This window comes from Corvus hawaiiensis, chromosome 7 (genome assembly GCF_020740725.1).
Source record: "Corvus hawaiiensis isolate bCorHaw1 chromosome 7, bCorHaw1.pri.cur, whole genome shotgun sequence".
Lineage (NCBI taxonomy): Eukaryota > Metazoa > Chordata > Aves > Passeriformes > Corvidae > Corvus > Corvus hawaiiensis.
In genome coordinates, this window is record NC_063219.1 from 39,991,089 (window position 1) to 40,006,587 (window position 15,499).

At 49.5% G+C, this 15,499-nt stretch overlaps 1 protein-coding gene across 3 annotated transcripts in view; it reads left to right on the forward strand.

The window, feature by feature from the left end:
* Positions 1 to 3,310: 3,310 nt before the first annotated feature.
* GPD2 (glycerol-3-phosphate dehydrogenase 2) overlaps positions 3,311 to 15,499 on the forward strand; it is a 59,582-nt gene continuing 47,393 nt past the window's right edge. Inside the window, exons 1-2 of one of the 3 annotated variants that reach the window (XM_048309538.1) lie at positions 3,311 to 3,578; positions 14,453 to 14,560. In XM_048309538.1, the coding sequence (XP_048165495.1) occupies positions 14,459 to 14,560 (102 nt within the window). In that variant the 5' untranslated portion in view covers positions 3,311 to 3,578; positions 14,453 to 14,458. Of the gene's footprint in view, positions 3,579 to 13,877; positions 13,958 to 14,452; positions 14,561 to 15,499 lie in introns of those variants that run through there. The other 2 variants (XM_048309536.1, XM_048309537.1) reach the window with 2 other exon arrangements.

The window sequence follows — 15,499 nt, forward strand, 5'->3', positions numbered from 1 at the left end:
CCTGTCTCTTCTTCCAGAGTGCAGAGAAATTGCTCCATCCCCGGCGAGTTCTCCACTGAGTGGAGCACACGCACATCAACTCGATTTTAACAGGTCACGGAATAAGCCGGGCATTTAAAAATATCCACCTGCCCAAAAGGACAAATGAATCCGTATTGTGGAGCCTTCAGCAAAGATGGTTGGAACAAAACAAACAAAACAATCGTGGTAATCTCTTAGGGAAGACTTATAATGTAGAACAACTTGTCAGTGTGGGTTAAAGTTTTAAGGCCTAGCAATTTTGACAGCGTCCCTTTGAGCACAGCGAGCGCGCGGGGACGAGCAGGACAGCAAAAGGTCACTTGGTCACACATATCTGCTGCCTCTCTGAAGTTTAGCTCAAGACCCACTAGGCACGTCCCAATTAATTATTTAAATCTTCAGGGAGAAATACTTCTGTGGATGAAAAGGCATAATCTGAAATTCCGGGGAAGGTACAGCATGGCTGGCATGGTCAAAATGGTGCTGAGGGAAGATGGGGTGAGATATCCCCACCAGGGCCTTCAGACACGGAGAGAAGCCACTCACATCCAGGAATGTTGATTGTTCCAGGTATCAGCAAAGTAGAAACTCTGGGATCTTCCCATATCCTTTTTTTTTTGTTCAATGGAACAGTTCTGGATCACAAAAGGTCACTGAAACCAAATTGACAATGATATATGTGGCTATTTAAAATAACTTTTCCCAGCACAATTATTGATGATGTTGCTGGCAATCTGTAAGTTTCTTATAAATGCACAGACACCCCGAAAATTTTTATTCCAGGTACTGTCTAAAGTGTCCCAAAAGAAAGCCATCAGGCAGGCGATGCCAGGGAAATGGGCATCGGAAGCAAAGAGGACACTCCAATCCTGGATTTATTCATTATGGATACTGGGAATTTCGAATTCACTGTATATGTCTTTGAACAGGTTTTCCAAGCTTTTCCTAATCAATTCAATGGAGAAAATACCTGGATAAACAGCAGACATGTGCATTCACCAGGGCTGGTTTTCATCTGTCAATGTCTGAGAGAAAAAAATAATACAGCACAAATTCCGAAGAGCCTTTTGCCTTGCATCTGCTGAATACAGTCTCTCACTCCAGCACACGTAGAGGAAATAAATTTAATTTTTTTTTTCATCTTTCCTGCCACAGCAAAGCTTCTTAAACACTGAAAGAGAAAATAACTACTCTTGACTAGTCCAAGCAGTCTCGCTTTCTAAGAAATACTGTCCTTCTTTTCTTTACCAACAAAATTCATGTTGTCTGTCAGGCCTAGCTCGGCTGTTTGCCCCAGGAAAGCACGGACACTCCACATCGCTTCCTCCCATTCCCTCCTGTGCTGCCATTGCAGGGAGAGGCCAATTAATTATGGTGTTTGTTCTGCTACAAATAACATGACCCATGACCTTACGCTTTTAAAACTGCAATTTTTGCCTTTGTTTCTGCGGCTCAGCCCTGATGTGGGATCTCGATGGGACAGCGAACAATCAGACATGATTAGGATGATAGCACATTGTAATAGAAAAATGAGCCACTTTCTCAGACACATGAACACAGCCATGGATTTATCTGCTGCAGTGTAGGGGAAATACCTGAACACCAGCAACACATCCTGGTCCCGTGGTAAACTGAGCATCCCATGGGAAGCCACAGGGTTGTACTTGGAGTGATACCTGACACCCGCAGCCCGAGATGGGACCCATTTAAATGTCTAATCACAGCCACAACTAAGCACTTGGATTTTCACACGAGAGGACCTACCATGGATCCTGCTAGAAAAATCCCAGCAGAGAAATTCTGCATCTGTTTCTGTCCCTTTGTCTCAGCTCTCCTGCAACTGTCACCACCCTTGCTGCTCACAAAGACATTTTCCTGAAGACAGATTAGGAGAAAACATATTTGTGAATGTATGAACAGATTTTTCTTCTTATGATACATAACTTTGGCATGCAGTCAGGAAACGATGATAATCTTTTTCCCCATCTTCCCTTGCTAATGAAGAGAAACTGCCTCTGGGGTTGAGGACAAAAGGTGAACTCTCCCTGCACACAATTTACACCTGCTGAGCACATGGTTTCGGGCATCTAAAATTCCTGTCTTGGCAGGTGTCCCGGGGACCAAGACACACGCACGGAGACTTTGGAGGTAATATTTTCATCCAGGCATTAAATAAAAAACAGACTTGAAAGGGATGAATTTTGCAATACTTTCAGGCATCTCATTTTTTTGCTTAACCTTGTAAAACTCTTTTACTCTTCAAACTTATGAAGCCCAGTCTTAAACAATCAGTAACTAAGATAAAAAGACAGTTGAACAGAAGCCTAAAGGAGGGAAGAGAACTGCCCATCCCTGTTTATTGGTAGCTGCACCATGCAGGTATGGAGAACCTCTCCTGGAAAGTGAGATTGCTTGGGAAATGTGATCCTTATGAAGTTTTCACTTTCCCTTTATGAGGAGAGTAGTACAATGTTCTCATTTTCTACCCCCTTCAAGACTTCACAGGTTGGAAAAAGCTGATGAGATACAGCAGTGCTGGGGTGCAGAAAATGTTCACTTGGAAACTGGATATAGATCTATTTTGCACTCATAAACTGTCGTGTATTCATCAAAATGTATCATACATTAATAGTGACAGTACAGCTACATCTGGGTAGACAACGACCTTGAGGAGTGGGAGGACAGGGAACTCTCCTATTTCTAACAACTATTTGTTAGAGATGGATGAAATGACAACATCTAGTGCCATGTTAGAACACATACATGGGGTAGGCATTCACATCCAGAACTTGTGTGTTGGCTCATGCTGAAATTATTCACCACAAACTGCATTTAAATCCCATTTTTTCCCTATCCCAATTATTCTTCTTCCGTTCTCACCCTCTCCAAAAACACACACCCTAAAACCATATCCTTAGAAAATGAATCATTTTCTGTTCTTTTTCCTTTTATTTTCACTTCTTTCCCTGCAGTTGACGGCTTTAAAGCCAGAGTATCTACTAATTCCAGCTGCCACTCGAGATCTTAGCACCTTTTAAGGGCACTAATATGCCTGGGATAAACACTGCTCCCATCATCAGTGACTGAATATCACTGACTTTGCAGAACTAATGAAATCCAATCTTTGCAGTTGTTTACTGACTTGAAATGACACCCAGACAGCTGAAGAACACGATCAGCTGCGCGGGCGGTGGAGCCGGGCTCCACGCGTGGGCCGGAGGCCTCCGGTACCGCCTCCGGTACCGCCACCGGCGCAGCCCCGGGGAGGGGCCGCCATGGGCGGCGACCCCCATCACGCAAGCCCGGGGATGAGGAGGCCGCACTGGGCCCTTCCCCGCGGGTCCAGGCCGCACCGGCGGGGCTCCCGCGGCCTTCGGCGGGGCAGCCGCGGTCCCGGGCGGAGGGCAGGGCGGGGAGGTGCGGGCGGTGTTCGAGGCGGAGCTCGGGGGAGCCTGGCTGGCTGCTGCAGGCGGAGGGCGGGCAGGGAGAGAGCCGCCCTCCCCTCTTCTCCTCCCGCCGGCCGGCGAGCAGCCCGCAGAGGGACGCGGGCTCCCGCAGTAAGTGCCTTTCGGGGTTTCCGCCTGCACGGGGGGTTCGGAGCCGCGGCGGCGGCGGCGCGGGCGGGATGGAGGGAGCGGGGCCGGCCCGGACACGCGGGTGGAGCCGCGCGTTAAACCCTGGGGTCGCCTTTTGTTATAAATGTATATCAAATGCATCCTGGCTGCCTCTCCTCCACATCCTACCCTGTTGCCCAGAGAAGCTGCCCCGTCCCTGGGAGTGTTCCAGGCCAAGCTGGATGGGGCTTGGAGCAACCCGGTCCAGTGGAACGCGTCCCTGCCCATGGCAGAGGTGGGACTGGAGCATCTTTAAGGTCTCTTCCCACCCAAACCATTCTGGGATTTTATTATTCCACGTGTAAGGCTCAAGAACAGCACGGGTAGATGGGATATTGGGAAGAAATCCTTCCCTGCGAGAGTGGTGAGGCCCTGGCACAGGGTACCCGGATCCCTGACAGTGCCCAAGGCCAGGCTGGACATTGGGGCTGGGAGCAGCCTGGGACAGTGGGAGGTGTCCCTGCCCATGGCAGGGGTGGGATTGGGATGGGCTTTAAGGTCCCTTCCAACCGAAACCATTCCATGATTCTATGGTCTTACGCAGCAGCTTTCACTACCAAGTGCTCCCAGCCTCCTCCCCCTGTTTTATTTAAGCTTTTCGATGGAGAAAAAAAAAAAGATCAAAGAAAAGGTGGCAGTTTTATGGAAGTGGTGCAGAGCCCCTGGCAGCTGTCCTGTGTGCGGGTTGTCCCTGTGCTCCCTGAGAATATCCCACAAGGAGCGGTCCAGCCCCAGCGTCTCTCTGTCCAGGACAGCTGCTTGTGTGCCTGTAGGTATCTATATATAATAAATAAGGAGGTTGCAGAGCTTGTGAACTATATTTTTTATCTGCAATGGAGCTGATAGAAACAGTATCTCCCATTATTAAAAAAAGAAAAGAATTATTGGTAAAAAATAGCATAGCTGTAGTTACACTGAACTTTGTAAAATGAAAGTAAGTTATAACTTCCACTGAATGGACTCGTGGGACCATTGCTTGGTGTCCTCAACTTCTCTGAATTCTTTCCTCTATTAAGCAATCAGTAAACGTTTGTAAGCCTAATTCTACGGGAAAAGATGTAAATGTGTGTATGGAGACCTTTGGTTTAAAACCAGCCAGATTGACGCCCTGCTTGACTTCCTCTAGTGTTTACTGTGAACAGGTAGTACAGGTGTGCTGGAAGCAGCTCCTTTCACCTGCTGCTGGGAAGCAGGGGCTCTCCTCTGCTCCAAAGGAGTTGCATTCTCTTCTCTTCTCTTCTCTTCTCTTCTCTTCTCTTCTCTTCTCTTCTCTTCTCTTCTCTTCTCTTCTCTTCTCCCTTCTACCCTTTTCTTTTCCTTACTTATTCATGTTACATTCAGGAATTTTTCATGATAAGCAGTGACTGATTAGCCAGTAAAGACTTGGTCAGATATTTCAGGATCTTTCAGTGTTAATATGTAAAGCAAAGTTCAGTATTGCCCCTTCAATAGCAGTAACCAGAATATTATTCATTTTAACGTTAGGCAATTATCAGTTTACTTAGTCTGAAGTTGGATGGAAGTTTTGAGTAGGCACAAGTGTGCATGAAAAATGATTCACACCCCTTGTATCTAATTTGTAGCATTACTGTGGTTGTATGTATATGGACTTACATTTTGTTTTGCTTAATTATGTGTGTGCACAGGAGCACAGTAATAATAACAGTTTTGTGAACTAGACCTCGCTGCATAATATAATATTTTCTCTAGAGATCCATTTCTACCTGCTGACTGTCCCCGACAGGAATTTAGGAAGCTGGCAGGATGTGGTCAGTGCAGAGGCCATTCATGCAGAGCAGTTTTCCAGAGGACAGCTCCTGCAGGTTCCTTGCTGCTGCCTGCTTTGTCTCCACACAGGTCTCTGCAAGCTTTAGCAAATATTTAGAAGAAATGTGCATTTTCTGCTGTCAGTTTGCAGTTGTGACTTTCACCTTCCACTCGTAGTTGATGGTTTCAAAACAGGGCTTGGCATTTCCAAGTAGCTCAGTTAAGCAACATCTTCCTTGTACCCTGGTGCTTTTTTATGTGCTGGCACACAAAAGTTTGGGACCTGGGGAGTTATTTTCCCTTTTTATGGGCTATGTGTCTTCAGTCTCAACCATAGCTCTGACAGTCTGGTTGTATAGCTTAACTAAACTACTGTACGTTCTTGGCCTCCAGGTTGTAGCTGGAACCTGTGGTTTTCCAGGGATTAGCTGTGTCATCGTGGGTGTGCTCCTGCAGCCGATGGGAGCGCAGAACGTGAGCACGAGGGTGCTGATCCCTGTCCCTGCCGCCCACCTGGGACCCGCTGGGCGCTGCCTCGCTGGGCGCGCTTGGGAGAGTGGGAGAGGTGGCCAGGGTGGGAAACAGGAACAGGCTGGGCTCTGCTCCCAGGGAACAGGGGCAGAATGAGAGGAAACAGCCTCGAGCTGTGCCAGGGGAGGGTCAGGTTGGACATCAGCAGGAATTTCCTCATGGAAAGGGTGCTCAGGCCTTGGAAGGGGCTGTCCAGGGAGGTTTGGAGTGCTCACCCCTGGAGGTGCCTAAGGAATTCCTGGACGTGGCACTCAGTGCTCTGGGCTGGGGACAAGGTGGGCATCAGGCACAGCTTGGACTCCATGGGCTTGGAGGGTTTTTCCAACCTCAGTGTTTCTGGGATTCTGTGAAATAAAAATTAAAGGCTAGAAAAAGCAAGCTGAAGCAAATGGGACAGAAGTGGAAGATTACCCTTTAAGGAAGGAAGGATTCCTGCACTGCCACTGCTCCATGGGTGTTTGTGGCTCAGACTGGAGCCACTTGGGGTAAACACAGCAGAGCACAGAGACCACAGAGCTGTTTGCAGCAGCTGTTGGGCTCTAGGGCTCCACTAATTAGCTCTTGGGGATGTAGATGCAGCCTTTTTCTTCCAAAAAGCTTCACTTTAGGAAACAGCTTTTATTACGTAATGGACAGTTTGTAATCAGACCTCTTCCACAACATCACAGTATTGATTTTGGAAGCATTCCATATCCCTGAATGGTTCTTTCTGAGTCAGGTTCCCGAGCGAACTTGTAGCTCTCTCTCCAAGGGGTTTCCAGGTGAACTTGCCCCAGATCACAACCAGATCCTGTGGATGGAGTCCAAAGCCTTGGACTGGGTTGTTTTTATTTGCTTTGCAAAGCTTCTCAAACCAAGCGTGTATTCTGATTTCAGAGTGATTCTGAACGCAGGCCCCTCCTCCAGGATTAGATTTGCATGTGCTATCAGGTCTCAATCTGTATCCCAGGATATAAAACTAGGCTACTTCCTTGCCACACCTAAGTATTCACCTAATTTGTAGCTATTTTTTTGAGCAGGTTCCTGTTTGTGTGTGCCGGTATATGTCCAGTCTTGCAAAAAGCAAAACACCTTGTTTTCTAATCCCTGCCCCTCGAGTGTTTGACTAGGGAGGGGAAGGAAAACCAGGGATAAAGTGCCAGCATTAGGATCAAGCTGAACAGGTAGACTGTCTATTCAAATATCTGCATTAAAAATTAGGAGAATGAAGAATATCAAAACAATGAGCAACAGCTATAAATTAACTGTATCTAACAAGAACATTTCTTTCTAATGACAGTAACTGGCTTACAGTCTTTGTATTGTGTGTGTGGTTTATGGCCCATATTAACCCCCACCAACAGTGAAAGCAAGAATGACTGTTGGAACTGTTTAAGTTAAAACAACATTAAGTTAAAACAACAACATAAAAAAACAAGAACACAGAAGTATGGAAATCGTCCTGCACACATTAGTCAGTGATCAGGCTGGAGACCAGGCTTCCCACTCTTTCCAGTAGGACAGGAGGGAATTGAAATACTTTCATCTGGGTAAATATATTGTGATGTTTGTATGGTAGGAAAGCTCAAAATACCTATTGTTGTTGGTGTTTCTTTGTATTCCTGTTAGTCCTTAGGTACAGACTTTGGGATTACAGCCATCCCTGTCTGTAGTGTTGCCTCATTCCCAGAAACACGCTACTGTCTCTGGCAAGACTATTGCTATTGAAATCCCAAACAGGATTTACATATCGGATTTTTCCCCTCATCATCTGTAAGATTTTTTTTGTTTGTGGGAGGGTAATGAAACAGAAGGAAAAGAAGTGGTTAGGCTAAAATGCAGACACTCGAAAGAGGAGCCAAAAAAGTTTGTTCCTTGTAGGACAGAGTTTACAGCAGTTGCTCTGTCATCTAATGCCGGGTGGGAATATCTTGGTGTCTGAGTACAGAAGGCAGATGAAGTAGTTGGAAGCAACGGGACCAAGAGGAGGAATGAGGATAGGATACCTATTTTCTGCTTTGTTTCTCCTTTATTTTTGTGCCTGACAAGTGCTACAACCACTTTTGGGCATGAGAGCCGAGCTGGTTGCCTGTACTGGAGCGTGGGAAGGACTTTCCCCATATGGTAAAGTGCTGCTTGGCTTCCACTTACCGGCACAGGGTGGCCTGGGGGGATTGGGAGTTTAAATTCTGTCTGCAGGACCTTACAGATCTGTGGGTGGCGCTGGCTGAGGGGACCCGTGACTGTGAGCTGCCTGGATATCGCAGGTGATGTTCCTGTGCTTGGTTGGAGAGGTGGTCTTGGATGATGACTTTAATTGCAGTGTCCTAACTTGTGTTTGAGAACCCAGAGTGGCCATGGGAGGCTCTAGGAGAGGATCTGGAGGATGGACGTGTCTGTGCTGTGTCAGCCGTGTTGGGACCCTCTGGAACCCTTCTTTGGGGTGTGTTGTTCCTCACCAGAGATCTGCCTTGCAGGGGAAGCATCTCCAGCTTGGGCTGGTTTAAGCTTTAATCAGTTCCTTTTCAGCTACTTCAGTTATTCTGGCCTGACATCCTGTGTAACATTAACCACTCCCGGCTGCTCAAAGGCAATCGAGAGATAGCTGGTAGACGACCTGGTTAAGAGAGTCCTAATGGGGCTATTTTCTGGTTACATCCCCTTTTTCTTGTTAGTTGGCCACTTCCTGCATTGACACACCCTGAAAATGCCAGTAACAGAACAGTACAGCTTTAAAGGCTGAAAGTACCCTCAGTCAGAACTTAACTGTGGCCTTGCTGCTGCTGCTGCTGCTGTCACCGTGGCCGCCTTCTAAGTAGCCCTGCCAGAGGGATGAGAGCTGGATTAGAGGGAGCTGAGCGTAGGAGTGCAGCTGTTTGGAGAGGCAGGAGAAGTGCAGGACTCTCAGCTCAGCCCGGAGGGACATCAGTCTGCGCCTCTCATCATCTCAGACTTACCTGAGGAGCTTTGGGAAGGAAGGAATTAGACAATGCTCCTGCGCCAATGGCAAGTTATGCAAACTGTAGTGGAGATGATTATAAGTTTTCTATTTTTAAGCCTTGCATTGAATGACTCACTTTATTAGATGTGTTCGTTTGCGATGGAATGCGAAGCACCCGGATTCCATGGTAATGGCCTCGTAAAGCACACAGATATGCAACATAACAGATTGGGTTTCTCCTCCCAATTTACCGGGTTCTGCGTCTCAGCCGTGTCTGATGGCAGCGCGGGGCGGCTCACGCTGCTGCGGCGCAGCTCTGCAGCCTCGATCCATCTGTCCTCGCACTTCTGCTGGAATACTCATCCTGCTTTGCTCTCTAACTCATGGCTCTGGGGCTCAATTCCCCCCCATTCCCCTTCCTTCATTCCTTTCATTCTTTCCCCCAACTCTGGCCATGGGTTGCTCAGATCCAGCCCCATATCTTTGTAATTAGAAGGTACCTGCGTAGAGAAATGCTGGCGATTGTGGCACTTCCCCTTCGGTCACCTGCTGCCTCGGGGGGGAGTGGGTTGCACAACTCCAAAGAACATCCAGACAATAGTCTGGCAGCTGGCTGGGCTGGGCATTACGGGAAGTAAAGGAGGCAAGTCACTCCAGGAGCTGTGTGAGCCTCATGGGGACTGCGGGTGGCAGAGGTTTGTCGTGTGCAACGCGCTGTTCAGAAGCATCCACTGAGGACGGGTGTTGACATCCCTTCTTTAAAAACCAGGGTGTAAGTGGTGCTGTGTAGGTTTTTGGGTTTGAAACATGGGGTTGAAAGTGAAGCAGTGTAAGCAGTGCATTAATTGCTGAAGTGGAGCCCAGGGTGGACACAGCAGGCCCAGGGTCTGATACCTGGGGAGGGTCACCTGGGGACCTCGCTGAGGCAGGGAGCTGGCCACCAGCCTGGGTCTGGAATGGGAGACTCCTCTGGGAGTGACTATTACACGTTGCTGTAGTCCACGTGAGTGTGACTGAGCTGCTGGTTGAGGAAGGCACCAAGGAGGGACCAGTTCCTACTGTGACTAGGGTTTGTATTAACTTTTGGAAACTGAAAGCAGGAACTTGCGCTGATAAATCTTTTACGTAGTTTCCATTTTGTGTAGACTACTCTCCCTGCCCCTTTGTGTCCTTTCAAGTTTAAAGCCTGTTTCTTCTTATCATGAATCCTTTAATAGCAGTTTGAGCTAATGTCCCTCTGAATCTTTACCAGTGCTCAGCTGTTCCCTGGGAGCTGTTCCCTGGGGTTATTGAACTTCTTGGACAGATCACTCTATGCAATAGCTACTCCTCGTGACATGCTCCTGGCTCTTCCCATGCCAGTCCAGGGCTCCTGCTCCTGCCACAGTTCGTTCTAGAGCCTGGCAGGGACCTCAGCCCACCCTTCTGGTGAGGCCGTGGGTCCAAAGGTGCCATTTATGGCTTCTGTTGAAACCAAGGGTAAGGCTTAACGTGCAGGTTTACTGTGTCAGATGGCACTGACAGCACTAAAACACTCTGAGCCGCTTTTAAAGGTGACTCAGAATATTTGTGTGATGGAAAGATGACATATTTCTGACTGCAGTGCTTCTCATGCTGGTTGCTATTATAATTTTCATTAAAATAAAATTCCGCTTCTGTCACAAGCTATTGATCTCAGCTTGGAAGAGAGACAGGTTTCAGTTACCTGCTCACGGAAGAGGAGGGGTTTGTAAGCGTGAGCTCTTCCCTGGTACAGCCTTCGTGGGACCCACATGGGCTGCATTGCTTCCCCCTTCATCCGCACTCGGGTGTATCCCGCTCGGAGCCGGCAGCAGCCTTGCGCAGCCGGCTGGGGCAGAGCTGGGGCAAAAACCCGCGGCTGTCTGCTCGGAGCCTCTGAGTTCTCTCCGGCTTTGGGGCCACCGAGGCAGCGTTCAAATCGTCCTCCGGTCCAGAGGTGACCTCGTGTGCCGTTTCCTGCGTGCCTGCTCCTGTCGGGCAGAAGCCGGGATGTGCCGTGCCCTGGCAGAGCCCGGGGCAGCCTGGCACGGCGGTGCCCGGGCTCTGCCCGCCTGCAGCCCCTGCCGTGCCCGCAGCTCACCCAGCCTCACCCAAAGACATCTTCTCACACATCACAAACGGGGGCTCGCGGTTCCCGGGATGCAGCTGGGCTGTTCCAGGTGTGAAAACACTGTCTGCCGGGCTGGAATGCCTATCTGGCTTTGTGCTGGAGTGGCTTACGCTAAGCCCTGTTTTCCTTTCTCTCCTGAATAAGCTTCTCTTAGGGATGGTGAGCAAGATTGATGTGGCAATTTGAGCAGCTGGTCTCCTGGGAGAGTTCCTTTCTCGGGAGAATTGCCTGTAATCGGCTCTCAGCTCCGAGGAGAGCTAATGCCACACACCCCGGGGCTGGCAAGGAGCGGGGAGCCCTGCGGCCAGAAATCCTCCTGTACAGGGGCACCAAGCCCCTTCCTGGGTGTTAGAGTTGCTACCTGCATGAGGAAAGTGGGAAAGCTGTTCCCTGTGGCACATCTAATGTCCCTTCAGCGTGGCTGGAACAGCTGTACCCACAGTGAGACAGGGTCAGCTCCTGCTGGGAGCGATCCTGACCCTATTCCCTGTGTGCCTGCACCTTCGTGCCCACCGCAGTCATGCCTGGCCCTCACCACTGCTGTCCCCGACTTACTGTGAACAGGAATTAATGAGCTGCTGAAGTCTGGCTGTCCTTTATTTATCTACATAGAGGAATATTTATGGCCTGAATTGGTAGAGGAGCTTGTAGGGCTCCCAGCAGCTCTGTGTGACAGGAGAGTGCATCCAGGTGGGGGTCAGGCCCTGCTCCCAGGGAACAAGGGACAGGACAGGAGGGAATGGCCTCAAGCGGATGCAGTAATGGTTTTGTAATCCCAAACTAAAGACATAAATGTCAAATAGCTACATTATTTCTTCAGTTTTTAAAATGCAGAGGAGTGTTGGATTTGGGGACTTTTTTTTACAGGTATTGATAAAATTCATGTTTAAAAGGCCTCCTAGAACTTACAGTCTTAAGATCATGATTTTCTTCCTTGAAAAACAAAAATAAATTACTTTCAGAGCTGTCTGGGAAACCATTTTTAAAGCAAGCTGGTGTAGGTGACAATCACTGAGCTTCTTAGTGGTTTGTGTGCCTTGTGCTCGAATTCCATGAAAAGGAATGGTGTAACTCTGGCAGGTGTGTCCCTGGTGTCCAAAAGGAAGCCTCAGGAGAGGTCTAAGCCAGGGGACAAGAAGCAGGGATGAGTGTTGGCTGTGCTTGCAGGAACCCTGGCTCCAAACAGGAATGGACAGGGATTGTGCTTCAGCCATCACCCTTCTTCCTGAGCTCATACAGCAGGGAAAGGGCACACTTCCCTTTGTTTTCCTGCAAGGCAGCATCTCTGCAGACGTGTGAGATGGCTCCTTGGAAGATGCTAATTTAGTCCTTTTCAGCTCCCTGGATTGTTGTGTTCCAGCACAGGCCCTTGGAGGGTTTCAGGCTCTCGAAGCAACTCCTTTGCTGCTGCGCGAGGTGCTGCTGCGCGAGGGGTGTGAAACTACTCTGGTACTGCCACCAACCTCTCCTCAGAGAGCAGAGCTGTCATTCCTGACTCCTGGAAGCCTTGGGTAGAGGGGTGTGTGTGTCCCACAGTGCTGGCTGGTGCGTGTGCAGTACTCCTGTCGCCGTCCGTGCCGCGTGGCTGCAGGCAGGATGGGAGCGATGCCGATTGTCTGAGCTCCTCCAGTGCAGCGGGAATGTTCCAGCTGCTCTTTTACTTCCTGTGCTGTCCTGGATTCCATCTTGTGGTACAACTTTGTGACTATCCCTAGTCTTCCTCCCTGTTTTCACAGAGGTGCTGTAGCCTTTGAGGCCAGGCCTCCACAGTAGCTTTCCTCCCAGGAGCTTTCCTTGCTGGGGTTTTGTCTGTCACCTTTCCCTTTCCCTCCTCTCTGTCATGGCACAAAGGAAAGACGAAGTTGATCTTTTTGCGACCATAGTAAGAAGTAAATGGAAAATGTGATACAAGAAAGACTGTCATGGTGGGAATCTCCTAGAGCATAAATGCCCCTCTTTGGAAAAACTCGTGGGAAGCTGCAAGTCTTGGCCTTCTGTACACGATCCCTTACATAAAGTTTGTACACACAACAGCTCTGCATCGAATGCCTGTGCCAGAAATGTGCGGGGAATTTCCGCCATGCTGAGGATGCTGCAGGCAAAGTGCTCAGGGAATGAGGTCAAGGTTTGGATTGGGAGGGACTTTAAAACTCATCTTGTTCCATGGGCAGGGACACCTCCCACTTTCCCAGGTTGCTCCAAGCCCTGTCCAACCTGGCCTTGGACACTTCCAGGGATCCAGGGGCAGCCACAGCTGCTCTGGGCACCCTGTGCCAGGGCCTGCCCACCCTCACAGGGAGGAATTTCTTCCTTCGAGGCATTCCAGCCTGGGAACATGTCTCTGTGTACAGCATGTGCAGGTACACGAGCAGTTGAGTGAAGTGCCCTGGTTGTGTGTTTGTGTCCTGACAAATGTCAGGGGAGGCTGCCAGGGCCATTCCTGCCCAGCCTGGGATGGGGAGCTGCCCTGGCTCCCTGCTCCTGGCCCCGGGGCTGCTCCCTATGCATGGGAAGCCTGCTGGTGCTCCAGTCTTGGCATAGGGCTGCACACATTGTCTGCCTCTGCTTTAAGCTTTATTGGTGCTAAATCAGTTGTCTGGAGGCTGCTGGGGAATGTGTGGCCTGGACAGGGGTGTCCCCGTGTGCGGAGGGCCCGGAGCGCTGGTGGGATCCCCAGGCGGGATGGATGCTGTCCCTATCGCGGCTCGAGCCCCTGCGGGCCGGGAAGATGGAGTGGGCTGTGCCTGCTTAAGATTCAGGTCAGTTCCATGCAAATTGGTCATTCAGGATCCGAACACTGGGTCTATTAAGAATTTGCCTGACCCACATAGGGCTGGTTTCAAGCCCTCAGGAGCTGGGTGATAAAGTGCCACCCTGCTTTCGAGCCGCTTAATCCCATCCCTGTCTGTGCTGCTGCTTCTCGCTGAGGGCCCTGCTCCTGCCTGCCCGGCGTCGCTCTGCCACCGTCCCAGGGTAGGGCAGGCTGGACAATTCCTGCCTGGAAGGCAGGAGGGAGTGCTGTTAAGCTGCTGGGATTGTAGCAGTAGTTTGATGGGACGGGTGGGGAGCTGAAGGAGACGTTGAGGAGCAGATCTGATGTGGTGTTGGGATAAGGATTTGGTGGCCCTGTGACTGGGGACGGGCTGCTCCTGGTGTGCCTTTGCCATGGGGTTGGCAGTACCTGTCACGTACTCAAGGGTCACTGTGGAGGGTGTGTATCTACTCAGATCTACATACTCTTTCCTCCTTCGGCTTTCTCAGCAAACACCAGAGCACTCCGGCTTGCTCTGTCTAGACTTTGTTTAGAAGTTATTAATATTGCAGTGAAAGTCTCTAATTAAGACATTGCTACCCTAAATTTCAACTTGTCACAACATTGTCATTAGTTTATTCAAATGGTCTATTCTGTGTGTACCAGATCCTGACATGGTAAAACTGCCAATTAATTTTTATCTCCTTTTCTTCCAGTAAAAAATGGCATTTCAGAAGGCAGTGAAAGGAACTGCTCTCATTGGAGGAGGTGCCATAGCAACAGTTTTTGGCCTCTCTCAATTTTCTCAGTATAGAAACAAACACGTAAGTATTAATTATGATTTCTGATAAAATAGGAAACTTAAAATCTGTCAGAGCATATGTCAGGCTTGTACAAATAGTTTTAAAAAATGACCTTTGGGTGCCAATGTGGGCTTTACTTAGTTGTAGGAGGAATGGAAAGACCTGATTGAAGTAAAAGCACTGTCTGGACAGTATTTTCAAGCTTAGAAGCTGGAAGTGAAACCACCAGTGCTACCTCTGAACATCTCAGCTTCAAAACAGTCCTGGTGCCAGCTCCTGTTGGGTTCCTAAGGCTGGGGACAGGATCAGTGCCAAGGAGGTCGTTGGGCAGGCTCCTGTTGCCTCTGGTGGGCACAGCCCAGCCCCGGTGAGCCGGGCTCACTCCAGGCAGTGCTCCAGGTGAGGGTGCATGGACAGAGGCAGTTCCCCCAGCAGCCAAGGGCGATGTTGGATAGAGAAAGAGGTGCAGCACATCCATCCCAGCCTCAGTTTGCGTGTTGGATCCTGCTGCTGGAGAAAACAGATTTCCCTGGCATATCTGCTCCTCCCAGCAGGGTTGGAGTGGCTGTGCTCTTGAACTCCCTTCTCGATCATTGCACCAGGGACTTGTTTGGGTTGGAAAATTCCTCCAAGACTCCAAGTCCAACCATTCCCCCATACTAAGGCCACCATGATCCATGTCCCCAAGTGCCACATCCACAACGGCTTTTAAATCCCTTTTCTGGCCGTTTCTGTGGGGAGGAGGAGGAGGAGCAGCTGGGAATGAGGTGAGTCATTTCTGGGGAGCCAAGCTGGGAAGTGGGTAAGCCAGGATTCTTATGGCTTCAGATACTGTTGCAGAAAATAAACCCCAGCATTTCAAGTGAGCTCCCCATCGGGCTGTCTGCCTTGCTCCAAGCTGATAATGTTCTCTCCAGAGTCTTTATCCCAGGGTTTCACAGCCTGGCTTCATTACTGTCA